An 18,433-nucleotide genomic window follows, 5' to 3' on the forward strand; every position below is an offset into this window, starting at 1 on the left:
CGTATTTACCTAACCTTAACTTGCTTTCTCTACAGTTGCAAGACTGAGGATTTCCTTGGCAGAGAATCTAGCTTAGTGACAACACAACTTTGGCAGGTTCTTAGAAACCTTTTGTTTTGTAGTTTGAAACTGTAGTTTGCTGATGCTGATACATCTTACAGTTCTTATGTTTTGTCATCTTGTTAGGACCATTAGCAACTGTTTTAAAAGACACTAGAGTAATGTTGCAAAATCTTTTCCCATTTCAGGCACATGCTGTAGTTTTCAAAGATGAGAAGCCCGCTAGAAAAAGTTCCATCCAGCAATATCTTTTTATTCCATTCTGATGTTTTTTTATTCTCAAATTGACAGAGTCTTCATTCTGATTAACAAAAAATATTTCCTAATTTTAGTTAATATGAAAGTTGCTAAATTGTAGCTGAAAACAAACATTGAGAGTCATGTTTAAAGGGCCTCAGGAAATGTTCTGATCTGTGGTGTATAATGGGCAGGAGGACAGCAGGTCCTGGGAAAAGAGAGAGTGGGCAGAAACCATGGAAACAATGAGATTGAAAAGGGGAATATGTTGATCTTTCATGAAAAAAGTAAATACCTTTATGACTGAAATTATTCTGTGAAACAGCTCTGGCATGCAAGCCAGACCTTTTGCAGCATGCTACATTTAGAGGACTTCAAAGTAAATTTTAAACTATTGCACAGAGTGAAACATGTTTAAATAGCTTTCTGCAGACTTCACCTGCCTGCATCTGAGGGAGGCTTCCTGCAAATTTCAGCAAAAGGCCTTCTATCCAAGGCCCCACAGAAAATATATTGAGGAAGCTTCTCAAGTTCCTAGAGCTGAATTTGGTATTCTTTTCTGAAATAAGCTTTGGCAGGTTACTAGACATAGAGTGCCACAATTTTAAAGAAATGAAAATGATATCACATGCAGTCAGGCTCAGGTATCATTTCATGGAAGTAATATAAATATATATAAAACACCTCCAGAGGGAAAAAAGAGGGATTGCCTGATGATTCTGGAGAGGGTTTGGTAGTGCTGTAATTTAAAACAGAGATGACTGCAGTAAACTGACCTCTTGGTTTTAAATTACCTCTGGTGGTCATTCTTTGCTGAGTGAAAAGTGAGAATATTGGAATTTGATGCTATAAATATTAGAGTAATTAGTGACAAATTTAAAATATACCAGAAAAATCCATAATTGTTTTTAAAGACTTTATTTTTTTCTTCCATGGAAGGAAGTAGACAGTTTAAACCAATGCCATTAAAGATAGTATTTATTTATTTCTTTAAAGGATAGGAAAGCCAACTGCCTCAAATCCCAACACACCAACACAATTATTTTCATTTTTAAAAATATTTTCAGTTCTTGAACATATGCATATATTTTTAAATAATGAAATACATTCCTTTCCATGTACTTCTTTGCCTGATGTTATACCATAAATTTATTTCAATATTTTTGATTGTCTTTGCATATACCATTTCAAATTGCTATATAATTTCATTATGTGTCTAAATCATGGTTTACTAAAACATTCTCCACACTTTGAAATTTAAGATTTTCTTTTTTTATTTTTTAATGACTATTAAAACCTTGCAGGTACATTTGCATATAAAATGTTCTTCTCTTAAATTATACTACAGGATAAATGTTTGTTTTTAGAAATATAGATCAAAAGTGTCAATGCTTTTGTCATTCTTGCCATATATCAGGCTGCTTAACACTTTTCACTCACTGTCAGTCTGTATTTATCCTATATTTCTTAGATTGGGAAATATGTTTCAAGTTGATAAATAACAGTGCTTTAAACTTGAAACACTCTTAGTGGAAAAGCATACCAAAGCATGTCCTCAAATACAAGAAACAAAGTTATGACTTACCAGAAATCTTAGTAAATCAATGATATGAGACTATTTACAAAATGTGTTTAAAATTTGACTTTAGGGAATTTCAGTGGAATGAGAAAGCATTTGGTAATTTTTCTTCTCCCCAAGACTTACTCAAAGACAGTTTTTCTCTGAGCAGATTGGTGTGCTTGACAGGTAAAATCGTTATTCTTGTTGTTTAATACAACAGGCCACAAACTTAACATTATTATTATGATTAGACAGAAACTCAATGTTACAATAATAAAGGCAGGAGATAATTCTTATAATTACAGAGATCACAAGATATAAGAACACTTTTGTAAAAATCCAGTCATCAATACATTGACAGCTTAGTTTCGACTGATGCTTTCCTTGCTTAAAAATTCCCTCTCTGCAGACCTGATACTCTTTTACACAAGAGTAACAACATGAAATAAACTCTTTGGAATCCTAATGTTAATGTCAGTTCATGTGTATTTACTAAATCTTGGCAGATTTTTCTCCCTGTTTGTGTAAACCATTACTCTATTTATTAATGTTTCTCAAAATATGAATTTCAGACCACCTTCCTTAAAATCACCTCAGGTGCTTAGTAAAAATGTATTTGTGTTTGTTCTAAGATACACTGAATCTGAGTAACTCCCAGGGTGGGGGGGAAATATATATATATATATATATATATATATACACACACACACACACACATATATATATATATATATATATATATATATATTGCTCCATATATAGAGTCCAGTATGAAAAGAAAAAATCCATTTATACATATGGTGATTTATAGTAAAAAACTAATTTTATAACATTGGACTACTAATTCTATCTAAAAAATATTAATTGAGCCCCAGCTTTGTGCCAGGCACTGTGTTAGAGGCTGAGGATAAACTTTTGAACAAAAGTAGACAGTGTTAGAAATGCGAGGGAGGAACAAGGCTATAGTTGGCAAAGATGTTCATTGGGATGTCTGTGTACAGAGTGGCTGAGGCCAAGATGGCGTCAGCTCCGAAATGGCGAGCGTTCAGGGTTTTTATGGGTGGATTTGGGAGGCCTCCCCTACCTGCAAAGGGATGTTTATGTGCAAGGGCCCCAGGGGGAAGGGTTGCAGGTCCAAAGGAATTTTCCACTGGCCTCTGAATTCAGCCTCACAGAGAAGACCCTGCCCTCACAGACTCTTCAAGTTAGGAAACAAATATTAATAAAATAGCCGAACAAGCAAATGTGAGACTATGATAGTGGCAATCTGTACAATGAAGACCACATTGTGAGGGAGCCTCCATAGTAAGATATAATACCTTTGTCAAGTCAGAAGTGCATCTCTGAGGGAGTCACGCCTTAAGCTGACCACGGAAGCATATTTAACAGGTACCAGAAGGACAGGAGAGGAAAGAGCACTTACTCAGAAGGAACAGCATTTGCCAAAGTCCTGTGGCAGGAGAGAAAATAAGAAATAAAGAGACTAAAAGGACAGAGCAATTAAATCCTGGAGGGAGGATGAGGAAGGGAATTCATAATTGAAAATTCCTGAAATTATTAAAACCAACCCCTAACAAAGAAAAATGCAGAGTTTATTTACTTTCGTTAGATTCCAGACATATTATGTGTCGTGTGACAATGCAAAACATTTCTATTGAAATGCCAACATTGGTTGTATTATGCCCCATTGCTTTGTTTCAGATCATCAGTTAATCTTGTACCTTCCATGGAGATTTGTAGTCTCATCCTACATCATTCTTCAATCTCCATGACTCAGCATACCGACGCCTCACTTAGTGAACAAAACCACTTGGCAGAGAAAATGAAAGTTCAAAATTCCTGAACTTAAGTTGTTCTTGAACATTGCTCCCCAGGGTGGCTAGATAAAATAGTAGGTAGATCCCACCATACCTGGCAACAGGCCTCTGACTATATGAAATAAATCATATGTAAATCAACGTTTGCTTCCCTGAGTGTGAAAGAAAGAGATGTAACCAATTGGCAGACTTTGAATCGTGGCCACAGGAAGTCACCTATATAGCTCCCTTTGGGTCTTTATTTCAGCTCAGACTTTTTTTTTTAATTAAATGAATTCTGAAACATTATTTTAGAATATACAGCTGTCATCTTCCTTTCATACATACCCAGATTCTGACTTATCATGAAATTCTTCTCATTTTATACAAAAAAATGTTATAGCATATCATGTGGTCTTTAACAGAGCCAGTTAATTTTTAATAAAATAAAAATACCAAAAACATTATTTGTTAAGTATAGTAATGATTAATATAAATATTTTTTTCAAAACTTGTCAAAGTCACATCTAAGGAGATAAATGATTGTTCAATTTTAATATTATGTATATAGTAGGAAGGAAACTAAGGTTTGCCTTTTATAATAAGTGATTTTTGCCTTATTTCAACATTTATCAAAATGGCTTTGACAGAGACAACAACTGAGCACATTATGGGAACTGCATAGTAAAAGTTTCCCAGGTCAAATAAGTTTAGGTCAACTTTGAATTACAATCATGCACTGCATAACAACATTTCAGTCAATGACAGTTTGGAAATATAATGATGGTCCCATAAGGTTATAATGAAGCTGAAACATTCCTATTGCATAGTATTTACTGTACTATACTTTTTAAAATTAGTTGAGAATTTACACCTTCTACTTATAAAAAAAAAATTAACTGTAAAACAGCCTCAGGCAGGGCCTTCAGGAGGTATCCCCCAAAGAAGGCTTTGTTAACATTGGAGATGACAGCTCCATGGGTACTATTGCCCCTGAAAACCTTCCAGTGGAACAAGATGTGGAGATGGAAGACAATGACATTGATGATCCTGCTGACCCTGGGTAGGTCTAGGCTAATGTGTGTGTTTGTGTCTCAGTTTTCAACAAAAAACTTAAAAATTAAATAAAACAAATAGAAAAATCTTAGAAAAAGAAAATTGCTTATAGAATAAGGATATAAAGAAAGAAAAATATTTTGTACAGCTATACAAGCTTGTGTTTATGTTTTTAGTTAAGTGTTATTACAAAATAGTCAAAAAGTTTTAAAAACTTAAAAAGTTTATAAAGTAAAAAATATTATAGTAAGCTAAGGTTAGTTTATTACTGAAGAAGGAAAATGTTTTATAAGTTTAGCATAGCCTGAGTGTACAGTGCTTATAAAGTCTGCAGTAGTGTATAGTAATGTCCTAGGCCTTCACATTCACTCACCACTCACTCACTGGCTCACCCAGAGCAACTTCCAGTCTTGCAAGCTCCATTCATGATACGTGCCCTATACAAGTATACCATTTTTAATCTTTTATACTGTATTTTTACTGTACTTTTTCTATGTTTAGATATACTTAAACACGCAAATACTTGCCATTATGTTATAATTACCCACAGTATTCAGTACGGTAACATGCGGTATAGTTTTGTAGCTTAGGAGCAATAGGCTATATCATACCCTAGGTGTATAGTAGGCTACACCATCTAGTTTGTGTAAGTACACTATGATGTTTGCACAATGATGAAATCACCTAATGTCACATTTCTCAGAATGTATCCCCATCATTAAGCTATGCATGACTATCCTTGAACCTCTTTCTTTCTGAAACAGTTTTCACAGCATTTAATATGGAAGTACATGTTGTAATTCTCCTAGAATGGGACGTATGTTAAGTTTCTTAAACTTAATTGTCCATATAATTCTTTCTGTATTGTTTTCTAAAAACAACCTATAAGACTAGTGTTCAATGTAACTGGGGAAGTGCTGCTCTCTGCCATATTGTTTGCCCTTGCCTTATCAGGGATCATGGAAAGAAGAGTTTCTCCAATGACTTATCACACCTCAAACCAGTTGGTAAGAAGGGGAGCAGTAGCATTGTCATTAACACTGAAAACATGTCAGCATGGCCTACTGTTGGACTTAGAGAACAAACATCTCTTGTTGAGCAAGAGTATTATAGCAGTCTGAGCCCAATCAGAAACAGAAGCACATAATAAGTTAAACAGGAGAAGTTAATATAAAGAATTAATAGCTACAATAAAGGAGTATCCATCAGATATAAGGAAAGTCTATATGGTAGCCAAGGGTGAGGGAAAGCAACCAGGGAAAGACAAACTTGCAAAGGGTCCAGACCTCCCCAGAGAAAGTATAGTTCAGCCCAAGGGAAATAGAGAAACTTGCCGGTTTAGCCAGGCAAGAGCCGGTATGGAGTTTTCAGACAAGCAATAGACCACCTTCCAGAGTGCAGGCCAAGCAGACAATCAGCAATTGGTGGCAAGGCCATGCAGTGGGAGCAGAAGTATCTGTCCAGACAAGAGGGCTTCAGAGCACACAGGCTATGCAGAAGCTTGCAGAGGGACTGGAGGATCTGTGTTTATCTCAGGCCACAGGCAGGCTGCATGCAGGATGCTCAGGGGCTTGTAGAATTGACAGCTCTTCCCTGTGTGACCCTTCAGGCAGCTGCATGGTTTATCTCCATGCTGAGAGAACTGTGGAAAGGTTATCTCAAGGCCCAAGCTATAAGATTGTTCTATGCCTGTGGCTGGGCAGGCTCCACTGGTGTTCTCACACTCATAATTGCTAATTCCCAGCCCAGGCAGGAAAATTTAGGAAGCTTCTTCCTATAGCAATGTCCCTCCAGTGCCCTTTGCTGAGATGGATAAACATTGTGCTCACTCTAAATGAGAAGCACTTAAAAGGATTCAGACATTTGTCCTGGAGTATATATTGAAGGAAGTATTTGGAACTGAGAGGCTATAGATTGATAACTGACACAGGTGTCTTTCTTATCATTCACAGTGGTGGCCCCTGCAGAATGGTGCTTTACCACGCTATGTCACTGCACAATGTCAATGCTAGCACTACTATGTTTCCCACTTTCTCTCGCAGTGCAATAAAACTTCTAATAGTGACTACCAAATCACTTACTTATCTGTTAGTTTTTAACATTTTATTTGGAAATAATTACAGATTCATAGGAAGTTGCAAAGATAGTAGAGATCGAGCTTCCGAACCATTTATCCAGATTCCTCCAAGAATTATATCTTACATAACTGTTGTACATTATAAAAAATTGACATGAGCATGATGTGAATATATATAGTTCTATGCCACTTATCACCTTGTAGCTTCCTATAACCATCACAACAATCAAGGTACAGAATGTTCCTACCACCACACAAATCTCCCTTTTGCTACCTCTTTATAGTGAAACTCACCCCAACACCTCATTCAAAACCTCTAACAATCAGTAATCTGTTCTGCATATTTATAATTTCATCATTTCAAGAATGTTATAAAAATGGAATCATATAGTATGTGAATTTTGAGATAGGCTTTTTACATTCAGCATAATACCCACGTGCAGTTAGATAACTGCTTTTTATCTACCCTGCAATCTCTGTATTTTAATTGGTACATTTAGACCATTTACATTTTATGTAATAACTGAAATTGTGGGGCTTAAGTTCTTTTTGTTCCCTCTATTTTATGTTTCTCTCTTTCCTTTTTCATGTCTTTTTATGAGTTACTTGAATATTTCTTAGAATACTTTTTTTTTATTTTAGCATATAATGGGGGTACAAGTATTAAGGTTACGTATATTGCCCATGCCCCCCTCTCCACTCAAGTCAGAGCTTCAAGGATGTCCATCCCCCAAACGTTGCACCTCTTACTCGTTGTGTTTGTATATACCCATCTCCTCCTCCCTCCTCCCACCTGCCTGACACTCGATAAATGTTATTCCTATATGTGCACTTAGGTGTTGATCCGTTAATGCCAATTTGCTGGTGAGTACATGTGGTGCTTGTTTTCCCATTCTTGGGATACTTCTTGTGTCTTTGAATACCCTCTTTCACTCCTATCTATGAGGCATCAATATTTGAGTGATTAAAATGATTTTGCTTTAGCCAGAGATAGAGATGGGAATGGAATTAACAATCATTAGGGGGTTGAATACACACTAAAAATTTAATATACATTATCTATTTTATTCCTCAAAATAAAGACATGATGCAGATGCATATTTTACCAATGATTTTTCAAGGTCACATACTTAGTAAAACCCAACCTAGGATGGAACTCCTACTGTAAGTATAGAACTATCCAGTAGTCCACGAACTGTTAGTACATCATTAAATCAATTTAGTGGGTAGCAAACAATTTTTCTTAAAGTGAAGGAGATAAGAGTAGAAAATATCACCAGCATTTCACATGGTAAGGGAAAGTATTGTTTAATGAAAATAAAAGTTTGTTTCTCTTACATATATTTACTAATCTAATATGTGCACTGAGTTACAATGCACAAAATATTACTCATACTGTAGCTGGCAGTCAAGGAAGTCTGGGATTATCGTGTTAGGTGACCTTCTGAGATACTTCTAAAACTTAATCTAAGAGACATTGTTTATCATACCCACTGTGCTGCTGGTCCTTTTCCACAAAAACACATATCCCTCAAGTGCAAAATTTACTTTTTGAAGCCCCAAATTTGCAGTGCAAAATACCTGGGATAGAAAAGAAAATAGCTATTTATATGGCAAACATTCATGCTAGTATATAAGTCTTGCTGCTCACAGTGTGTGTGTGTGTGTGTGTGTGTGTGTGTGTGTGTGTGTGTGTGTGTGTGTTTCTGGTAAGAGTATTTTTGCCATTTGATTTTTTCCCCCTACTTACCACAAAACTCTAAAACAAGGTGAAATCCCAGTTTCACAATGAGATAAGAATTAGAAACTTAAAGTATCAAGTAGAAATTAAACCCCAGTGGTTAAGAGGGCAGATTCTGGAGTTACACAGATATATTTCAAATCTAGGCTTTGTCACTCAGAATCCTGGGCAAGTTGCTACTTAATTTTCTTACCTGAAAAATAGTAATAATAGTAACAGCTAACTCACTGTGATAATGTTGAATTAAAATGAGCTATACAAGTAATGACATTATCAAAGTATTTGCCTTACAGCAAAAAGTTAATAACTGTTAGCTATTAGTCTATTACTTCTGAAGTAAGACATTTACAGAAACCAATAATTCCAGAGGAATTCTTGAACTGTTATAAGCAGTAAATGAACCATTTTGCTTTCTTGTTAGACTTGTTAAATTGCACTGTTCTCAGAATTCACTAAACAATGAATTAACATTGTTTATGTTTTATATTGTAAATAATTGTGGCTGATTTTAGATAGAAGTAAAGGGGAAGAAAATCATGTTTTCTTAATTTTTGTCTCTTTTATTCAAACAGTCATGTCTAAACAAACCAGTCTTCCCCATAATCTGTCTAATTCTAGTTTAACTGACATGACTTTGTGGGTTAAAGTTAAGAGCCAAAAATTATATAGTAAAGCTGGATTTCTACATTGAGGCACAAACCCCAAAAGCTGGCACTCCTAAATAGAGTGTTTTGAAAACGACTCAGACACCTCAGTGTATCTTTGACGTAAGGGATTTTGATATTGCAGGATGATCCGGAACCATCCATGTTCCCAATACAGAAGGGCTCCCTGAAAGTCCTGAGGCAGAAATGGGAATCCTGTGATTACCAGAAGAGTGAGTGTTGTCCGGGGGCCAGTCGTAGAACGCTTCTCCAGGCTCGGGGAAGCAAATTGCTTGAGCCTGAAAAAGAGGCAGTATCAGCACCTGAACCTCCAGATCCCCCGAGTCTGCCCTGCAGTACAGGGGAAGAGACGTTGAGCTCAAAGCCTGAAGAGATGAGTCCTGAGGAAAAGAGCGACAACTCCAGGGAGTATGGCCCCCCTCAAGTGCTGAAGGAGGATTCTCTGAGCGGTCGGCGCAGGATTGAGCGCTTCTCCATCGCCCTTGATGAGCTGAGGAGTGTGTTTGAAGATCCTAAGAGTAGAAACAGGCCAGCTGGACCAGCTGAGCATGGTGGGAAGGTAAGGAGCCATTGATTAAAAGTCTAAGCTTACAGTTGACAAGCTAGGCAGCCTGTCTAGCCTGTTACTTATTTCTAATCATGTAATTTCCCCCCTCACCTACACTCTAGGCAGATGTCCTGAAGCAATCATGCCATGTGGGGTGAAATGCAGCATCCTCTCATTAATTTCCTCTATGATCTGTTTCAATGTGGACTTGACCTCTTTTCAATCCCACAAAAACAATTCTGATGTGCCCTTTTATGTTGATGTTTCTCTATGTATGTGCCTTGTTTTCATAACTAGGCTATAAACTCCTCAGAGGCAGGGACAATTTCTAACCACTCTTTGTACCTCAAACATCTAACAAACAGTGTTGCTTTTAGCGGGGGTTCAGTGAGGACTTATCTGTAATGATGATGAAATGGAACAAAGGAAGGCTTCGGAACCACGGTGATCTAGGTTTTAATCCTAAAACCTGGCATTTGCTTCTCTAGCTGAATGACAACCTTGGAAATACAATTGTCTTAATCAGCTACTTTACAGGGATCTTACGAAGATTATAGATAATATATTTAAACCACTAAGTGTAGAGTCTGGAATATTTTGTGGTAGATGATGATCATGCTTCAGTGATTATGGTATACTATAACATCACATATAAAAATGTCTATTAACTAAAGGGGCATTTAATCAAATGCAGGAAACAGGATTAGCAACATTATTAACTAGGACTGTATTTATACGTCTGTTGTCAATTAAAAGCAACTACTATGTCAACTGGAATTACTTGAATTTATGATACTCATTAAGGACCCTACATAAGAGAGATTATAGTTGAATTGTATAAAGAATTAATAAATGATCTGAAGTTTTCCATTGGGAAGCAAACTTCATACTTTATTATTTTTTTCACCTAATGAAAGTTATCAGGAAGATACACAATCCTACTCTCGCTAATGAATAATTAGCTTTCATAGAAGACATCACAGAAATAGAAAATTTTTAAAATTATTTTGCTAATACTTGTTCCCACTTTTCCTATTGGGACAGATATAGTAGTTAGTCTACCCTTCTTGAACATCAAGTGACTCTAATTGGTTTAATGAGAATAAGGGATATGAAGTTATTTTTAGGAGGTTATATTGAGAATAGAGAATCTCTCAAAAATTGCAACTACTTGCTGATTCCTGAATTAAGGCTTTTCTTTTCCTCTTTTTTATTCCACCAGTATAATCATTTTTGTTTGTACTTTTATAATATCTTTTAGTTGGACAGTTAGGGATTAAGATACACTCAACATAGATATTTACAACGTCATTTATTTTTTATCTTTATAAATTAAGAAAAGTCAAGTTACAGAAAACACTTTCTATTCAATCTCTGTTGACTTTAATGTAACCACTTTGAACATTTCCCCAGGATAACTAACTGACAAAAGAAATAGACAAAGGTAGAAAAAGCCATCCATATAAATTATATGATATAACCTATTCTCATCTGGATAAGATGTAGCTGCTTAAATGCAATAATAAGAAAATAAAGCATTAATGAAAGTTTGTAGTTTTAATGTGAGCTTCCTACTATTCAGCATGGCCACCAACAGATGTTTACATCCTAATCCCTAGAATGTATAAGCATGTTATCTGACATGTCAAAAGGAACATTGCAAAGGTTATTAGGTTAAGAATCTTGACATGCAAAAACATTCCTGAATTATCCCAGATAAAACCTAGGTCTATATAAGAGAGGCACAGGGATGTCAGAGTGAGAGTGAGGCAAAGAAGGAGCTATGATGGTCAAAACAGAGGTTGAAGTGAGACTGTGCACAACCCAAAGAACATGGGCTGTAACTAGGAGCTGGAAGAGGCAAGGAAACCTTCTCCCCAATGGCCTGCATGAGGAACTCAGCCCTGTGGACACCTGCAGGTTACAAACTGATTTCAGAATCTGCCCTCCAGAATAGTAAGATAATAAATGTGTTGTTTTAAATAAATATGCTCATGGCAATTTGTTACAGCAGCAATAGGAAAATAATACAGTTACATTATAGGATCTTTAAACAGTGTTTAAAAAATGGTTGGGTAATATATGATTATGGAGTTTTCCTCTGTTCTTCCTTGAGGAATATATACTCATATTTCAAAATCTGGTGTTTTACTTTTTTTCTATTTGTAGTTGATGATATGAATGCTTATAATATTATATAATCAAAGAACATTAATAAATCTTAATATGTCATAGTTTTAGATGATCTGTATTGATAGTCACCTAAAAGAGTGAATTTATCAGTTGAAGAAGTTTGTTAAACAATAATAAAGAAGAAGAAAGAAAGGAAGGAATATTAGAAAGGAACATATAAACACAAAAAGCATGTGGGATGCATTTGCTTCAATTCCTATTTTCTTCTATGGGTGATAAAGATTATGTGGATTATAAATACAATGTTTAAATAAAATGAACTTAACTCTGGCTGCCCCATTCTAAGTGGGAGCAGAACAGTAATTTGGAGCAGAACAGGAAGGCATAAGCTCCTCCTTCTTTGAAGCTTCCAGTTGCTGTCCAAAGGACTGGAAGAGGGAGGCCACTAAAATATCTCATTAAAGGATCCCTTCATCCTTCAGTATGTTACCACTGTTAATAAGGGTTTTCATGACTCAATTACATAATAATTCTGGCCTTTATTTTATTCTTGTCTTTTTTACTTTAAATGGTAAACAGTCTTATTGTTACAGTAGATTACTTAAGGACTTCTTGTGCTTTTGATACACATTTATAATCCTTCCCCCAAATCCCGCTCACATGTAATCAGCTTGTGTTTATGCAATTCTCAACAGAGCCTGATTCTATAATTTATTCAGGCCCCAGGCTATTGGCAAAGCCCATTCAAACATGAGCTGAACTTGATCAAAAATAAGAAGTGCCATCACCAAATGTGCTACCTCAGAAAGCATTGATTTGATCTATTGCATGAGTGGAGGCTTGGAGACAATCATGAAGGCACAAAGCTAAGGAACCATGAACCTACATATGTATCAATGATTAAACAGGGTATAAATAATTAAAGATGCTATAGTTTCCAGCATATGTTAGTCTCATTCACTCCAATAATAAGAGCCTCTGGTTTTTCATTTAACAACCAATCTGTATCTACTTTAAGTCCTGCATAAAATCAGGCATTCTAAAGCACAGGTGAATCACGGCTTACACTTTGCCTTCCACTACAAAATCACTTCATTAGATGTCTGAATTTATCTTTTCTCCTTAAGCCTGGGCATATGGGGACCCAGGGATTAATTTATCTCCAATCTCAGTGCAGCAAGCAGTACTCCTTCTCAGGCAGTTACCTCTGCCAGAGCCTTCTGACACTCCGTCCCCCACCCTCCCCTCTCATCAGAGTTTCTGAGATAATTTCTGTCAAGCGTGATGTATTTTCGAAAGTGTTTAACAGCACAGAGGTTATTAAAATCTTGAAAATGATTACTGAAAAATCTGTCCACCAAACTCTCAAAAATATAGAGAAGAAATTAAAATAAAGAGTAATATCAGTATAGAGAAAAATAAAATATATATATATATTCTTTCCATGGGAAGAGCTTTAGAGATCTTTGAAGCAATAAAATATTTTTCCTTTGCCTGACAAAATGGGCAGAATAGTTTTTTTTATAAGTGATAGTTTAATGAAAAGATCACTACTATTTTTGTTAGAGAATATATTATATGAAATAATAAACTTCACAGCAGCATCACATATAAGAGCAAAATATATGGTGACAAAGGGTCAGTTGGAAACCTTGACTCAGAAACTTATTCATTGTATAAACTTGAATGAGTTATTTTAACTCATTAATCCCTAGTTTTCACATCTATAAAATAGGGAAATTAATACACCACATAAATTTTGTGGAGACAAAATGATATAACACCTGAATGAGAAAAGACATTTAAGAAGCACCTAATGAAATTTAAGTAGCACCAAAGTAGCACCAAATGAATATTTCTTATATTTTCTCTGTTCTCACTTTATGTCCTTGGGGAAAAATATTTAATCTCAATAGACTTCTGTTTTGCTATATATAAAGGAAGAGGCTTACACTTTATGGTTTCTAAAAGTGGAAAGGTGCTTTGGGCAAAGAAAGTTGTATTTCACATCTGACAACACCTTATTCTTGCAGCCAGCAAAGGTCCCACTGAGAAGAGCTCTCACTGAATAGTCAGAAAAGCACATGCTGATGAAGATTTCCAATATGAATTATTAATACAACCCCATTTCGAGATGATGAGACAAAGAACTACAATTTGTTAAATTACAGTTTTCAACACTTTATTAAAACCTTAGACAAAGATATGCCTGCGACTTTCATTGTCTTTTCCAATTAGTAGAAAAAGTCACTGGCATTCAGCTACTCAAAATTCAAAATCAAACAGAGATGAGACATGGTTTAAAAGTAGTTTTTATATTTACTATTTATCTACACCATATGCAAACACACATATGAATACAAAGAGCAAATTAAACTTAGACCTCAAGGATATGACGAGAATGGCCACAGTGATTTTTTATTTTATGCAGGTTTTTCCTTGTGATGTGATTTGTTTTCTAAAATAACGTTACTGATCTTTGGTTGTTCTTTTCCCCATTTATGTGTTTGTTGTTTTACTGCTGCCTGTCCAGTGTTTTTAGTTGGGAAAACATAGCTGGCAAAATTCCCAACTGAACACATTTGCATGGCCTTTAAGAATTTAAGGGGGAACAGCCATCTTGTCCCATTTGCCTGTCACAGTGATATAGGCAGTCACAATATGACATCATTAAAGAATGTAGTGCCAATAACCACAGAAAGATGTTGAGCGATATTGACTCAGCTTCGGTTGAGAAAACTGCTGTCAGTTCATGGATTGGCATTCTTTGACATTTTACTCGGTAGCCTTGTGAGGTTTTTATCCTTGTGTTATAAGAATATTGATGCTAGCTCTTTTGCCTCTGCTGGAAGCCCTCTTCTGATACACATACTAGCTTCTCTAGATGTTTATCCAATGACTGTACTCACTGACTGCAGTAATTTCGCAAGTACCATGCGTGACTATTTTTTCCCTTCTCTGCTTCCTATAACTAATTTTCATACTCTATCAGGTTCTTTTAGAGAATCTCTTCACTACAGGAATAAACTAAACATAGAAATAAATAAAATATTACTTTCAGAAGAATTATAAAAGGGGAGAATTTTGGTCTTTAATCAGGGCTGTTGACTCCACCAAGGGCTATGGAGATGACATTCCAAAGAGTCTTCAAATCCAAACATGGAAAGTCCACCAGCAATCCCAAGGCCATCCTGAAAGAAGCCAACACAGGAACTCCTTCCACAACATCCCTGGGAGATAAGCATCCATTTACTGTGGAAAACCTACAGGAAATTATCTTAACTGGATGATCAAAGTTGTATCACCAGTAGTAAGACATACCGATGCATTGTAATTCCTGATGTGAGGCACTGTGAAGGGCAAAAGGTCACTCCTGTGGCATTCTTGCCAGAAATATGTGATCATGAAAAACGTCAGATAAATCCATGTAGGGCAGCATTCTATAAAATAAGTGAGCATTGCTCCTCGAAAGTGGTAAGGGCGTATCAGCATGATTAAGGAACTGCCATAGATTGGGGGAATCTTGGACCAGTAAAGAGGATATTAGTGGGAAAGCGGGTGAAAGTCAAGTAAGGTTTATTCCCTGCTTTTAAAATCATACTATGGTTAAATAAGATGTTCAGATTAGGGAAAGTTTCTTCCTTCTTGTTTAGGGCCAGCTCCTCTGATGGCCAAATTTCTTAACTCCATAGGCACCTCTGGTCTCCCCTCACTGCCAAACCAACCCCAGGGTTGATATAGCAAAACCTTCTTTAAAATAGTTGTCCCTTTTGGTTCCTCAGACTAAGTCCTTTCTCTGAATTTAGTAATCTGTAATCTTTTGTCAGGACTGAAATCCAAGATATTTAACAGTGTAATCACTGACAATTCAGAACAGATGTGGCTGTAAATAACAGGTAAGCCATCCTGGCATCCTTTTCCTGGAGATCAAGCAGCTTGCAGCCACCTAACTGTGCCCTTATTTTAATACCTGCTTAGCACTCACTATATTGTGTATGGAAAGGAGATGGTTAACACATTTTCCTACTTGGAAAGATATTTTTTTTTATCTGTTTAATGTGTAGTGGTGAGTGAATGTAATGAGTTACAAACACCTGAAACAAATTCAAGCTCCATTAATGTTTCTCATCTATACCAACTACCAAATATAATGATTTATGGTACTTAATAGTGTACTAACTTGTTTTATGTGAATGTAAGTCATTTATTGGATGCTATGAGACAAATTGCTCTACAGCATGGTAACGCATCATAATTCGTGCAGGGCTCTTTTCCCTGCATTTGTGGAAACTTGTCAGGGACGTACATTTAAATTAATCAAAATTTTCTGATTTCAATGTTGAATAGTAGTCAGAATGTTTTTGTTATTAATGGTAAAGGTAACAAAAAAAATTCCCATTTCTGACCTTAATGATTTTATGATTTAAAATCTAGTCTCTTTACAACTTCATCTTTATTTTTGAATGTTAGGAACAATTTTTTCCTTGTATCTCGAAAAAAATGTTAGTTTGAAATTCTCATAAGAAAGAAAGTTCAAACTACGGTGAAAAAAAAAAATAGGAGCAAAACCCAGGAGCTCCAGAGAGAAATTTTCTTTCTCTTTAAGACACACACACACACACACACACACACATCTCTTTTAAAATTTCTTGTTTAAAGGTAAAATTGAGAGATTGCAGGTCACATGTGCCAATGTCTCTAAATATACTTCTTTATCCAGGACCAACAATTGTGTTTTCACAGACAAATATTTCAAGTCTGCCGTTTGGCTTATAGCTTTAGTCCTTTTTACAGGGCTTATAAATTTTTGAGCTTATTCTTGAATGCCTTGCCTCATCCTGACATTGGTCTGCCCCCAGACCACTAGAGGAAGAGGCATTGGCAATAGTTAGCAAGTAGTAATAATGGAGCACTGTGTCTCTACCAGGCGTTGTGCTAAAAAGCTTTGCAGACATTGCCCTCATTTAATAGTCACGTCATCTTAGGAGACAAGAACTGGCATCATTGCCATTTTCATAGCTTATATCAGTCTACATCTTTGCCTCTCTACTTCATACTAATGCTTCAGGTAGACTATGCCAGATGTTCTCTTTTTTATTTTGCCCTGAATGCCAAGAAATGTTATATTCTTAAAAATTGATCAAGCAATAATGGCAAGGTATGGAGGAAGCAATTTTGTTGTCATGAATGTTAACAGTGTTGTCGGGACAAATGTAAATCTGCATAGGGCCCAAAAGAAGATTCTCCAGCTTGCTTAGTTAGATTTTCTTATTTAACAAATATTTTAATGTGTTTTTTTTCAAGCTTTAACTCCATGCAAACACCTGCCCAGTGGTCACCTTGGGCCTTTTTAGGTCTTAGGCAGGTTATTTGGTTTCTTCAAATTACCATGCCATGATACTAATCCAGAGTTTGCTATCCCTCCTTTTCTAAAGTTAATTGACTTTATTTTTAGAGCAGTTTTAGGTTTAAACTAAGAAAACTTGAGTGGAAAGTACAGAGTTCTCATATGCCTTCTTCTCCCAGTTTCTACTATTATTAACATCTTGTATTTGTATGGTACACTTTTTACATAGATGATCCACTATTGATACATTATTTAAAGCCCATAGTTTACATTAGGATTCACTCTTGATATTGCACATTTTATGAGTTTTGACAAATGCATAATGACATGTATCTAACATACAGTATCATCCAGGGTAGTGTACCTTAAAAATCTCAGTGCTTCACCTATTCATCTCTCCCTCCCCTTGAGCCCCTGGAAAGCACTAATCTTTTTATTGACTTTATAATTTTTCCCTTTTCAGCATGTCATACAGTTGGAATAATACAGTTTATAGCCTTTCCAGATAGGCTTTTTTCACTAGCAATTTGACTGTCTTTGTGTTGCTTGATTTCATTGATGAATAATATCCCATTGTATAAATGTACCATATTTTGTTTATCAGTTCACCTATTGAAGGACTTCTTGGTTGCTTCCAAGCTTTTTCAGTTATGAATAAGGCTGTTATAAACATTTGCATGCATGCAGGATTTTGTATGGACATAAGTTTTCGACTTATTTTGACATATAGCCAGCAGTGTGAATGCAGGATTGTATGGTAAGAGTAGGTCTGTAAGAAACTGTCAAACTATTGTCCAAAGTAATTGTACTGTTTTTCATTCCCAAAAAATCAGAGTTCCTGTAGCTCTACCTCTTTGCCAGCATTTGGTGTTCTCAGCATTTCAACTCCAATTTCAAATTATTATTTAAATGTGGATTACTTATATCTCATCTATATGGCAACCATATGTCCTGTTTTGCTGGGAATAGTCCTGGTCTACATATGTTGTTCCATCATAATTATTAATGATATCCCTTCCACTCACAAAGTGTCTTTATTGGGTGATAAATTATTTTGTCACCCTGCTTGAATATCCACCAGAATTATAAGGCAGAAATCACATTGATTTCTTCTCTTTTTCTCTATGGGTTTAAACTGAGTGCTAACCATAGGATATGTGATCATTAACAATGTTTGGAATGGGGGGATGGAAGATTCTTGTCAAAATGATTT

General features: G+C 35.8%; 1 protein-coding gene across 2 annotated transcripts in view; it reads left to right on the top strand.

Moving 5' to 3' along the window:
- Window positions 1–9,323: 9,323 nt before the first annotated feature.
- Window positions 9,324–18,433, top strand: part of XIRP2 (xin actin binding repeat containing 2) — a 292,691-nt gene continuing 283,581 nt past the window's right edge. For both annotated transcript variants that reach the window (XM_076005626.1, XM_076005625.1), the window contains exon 1: window positions 9,324–9,752. In XM_076005626.1, coding sequence (XP_075861741.1) covers window positions 9,336–9,752 — 417 coding nt within the window. In that variant the 5' untranslated portion in view covers window positions 9,324–9,335. The remainder of the gene's footprint in view (window positions 9,753–18,433) is intronic.

Source organism: Microcebus murinus, chromosome 8 (genome assembly GCF_040939455.1).
Source record: "Microcebus murinus isolate Inina chromosome 8, M.murinus_Inina_mat1.0, whole genome shotgun sequence".
Classification (NCBI taxonomy): Eukaryota; Metazoa; Chordata; class Mammalia; order Primates; family Cheirogaleidae; genus Microcebus; species Microcebus murinus.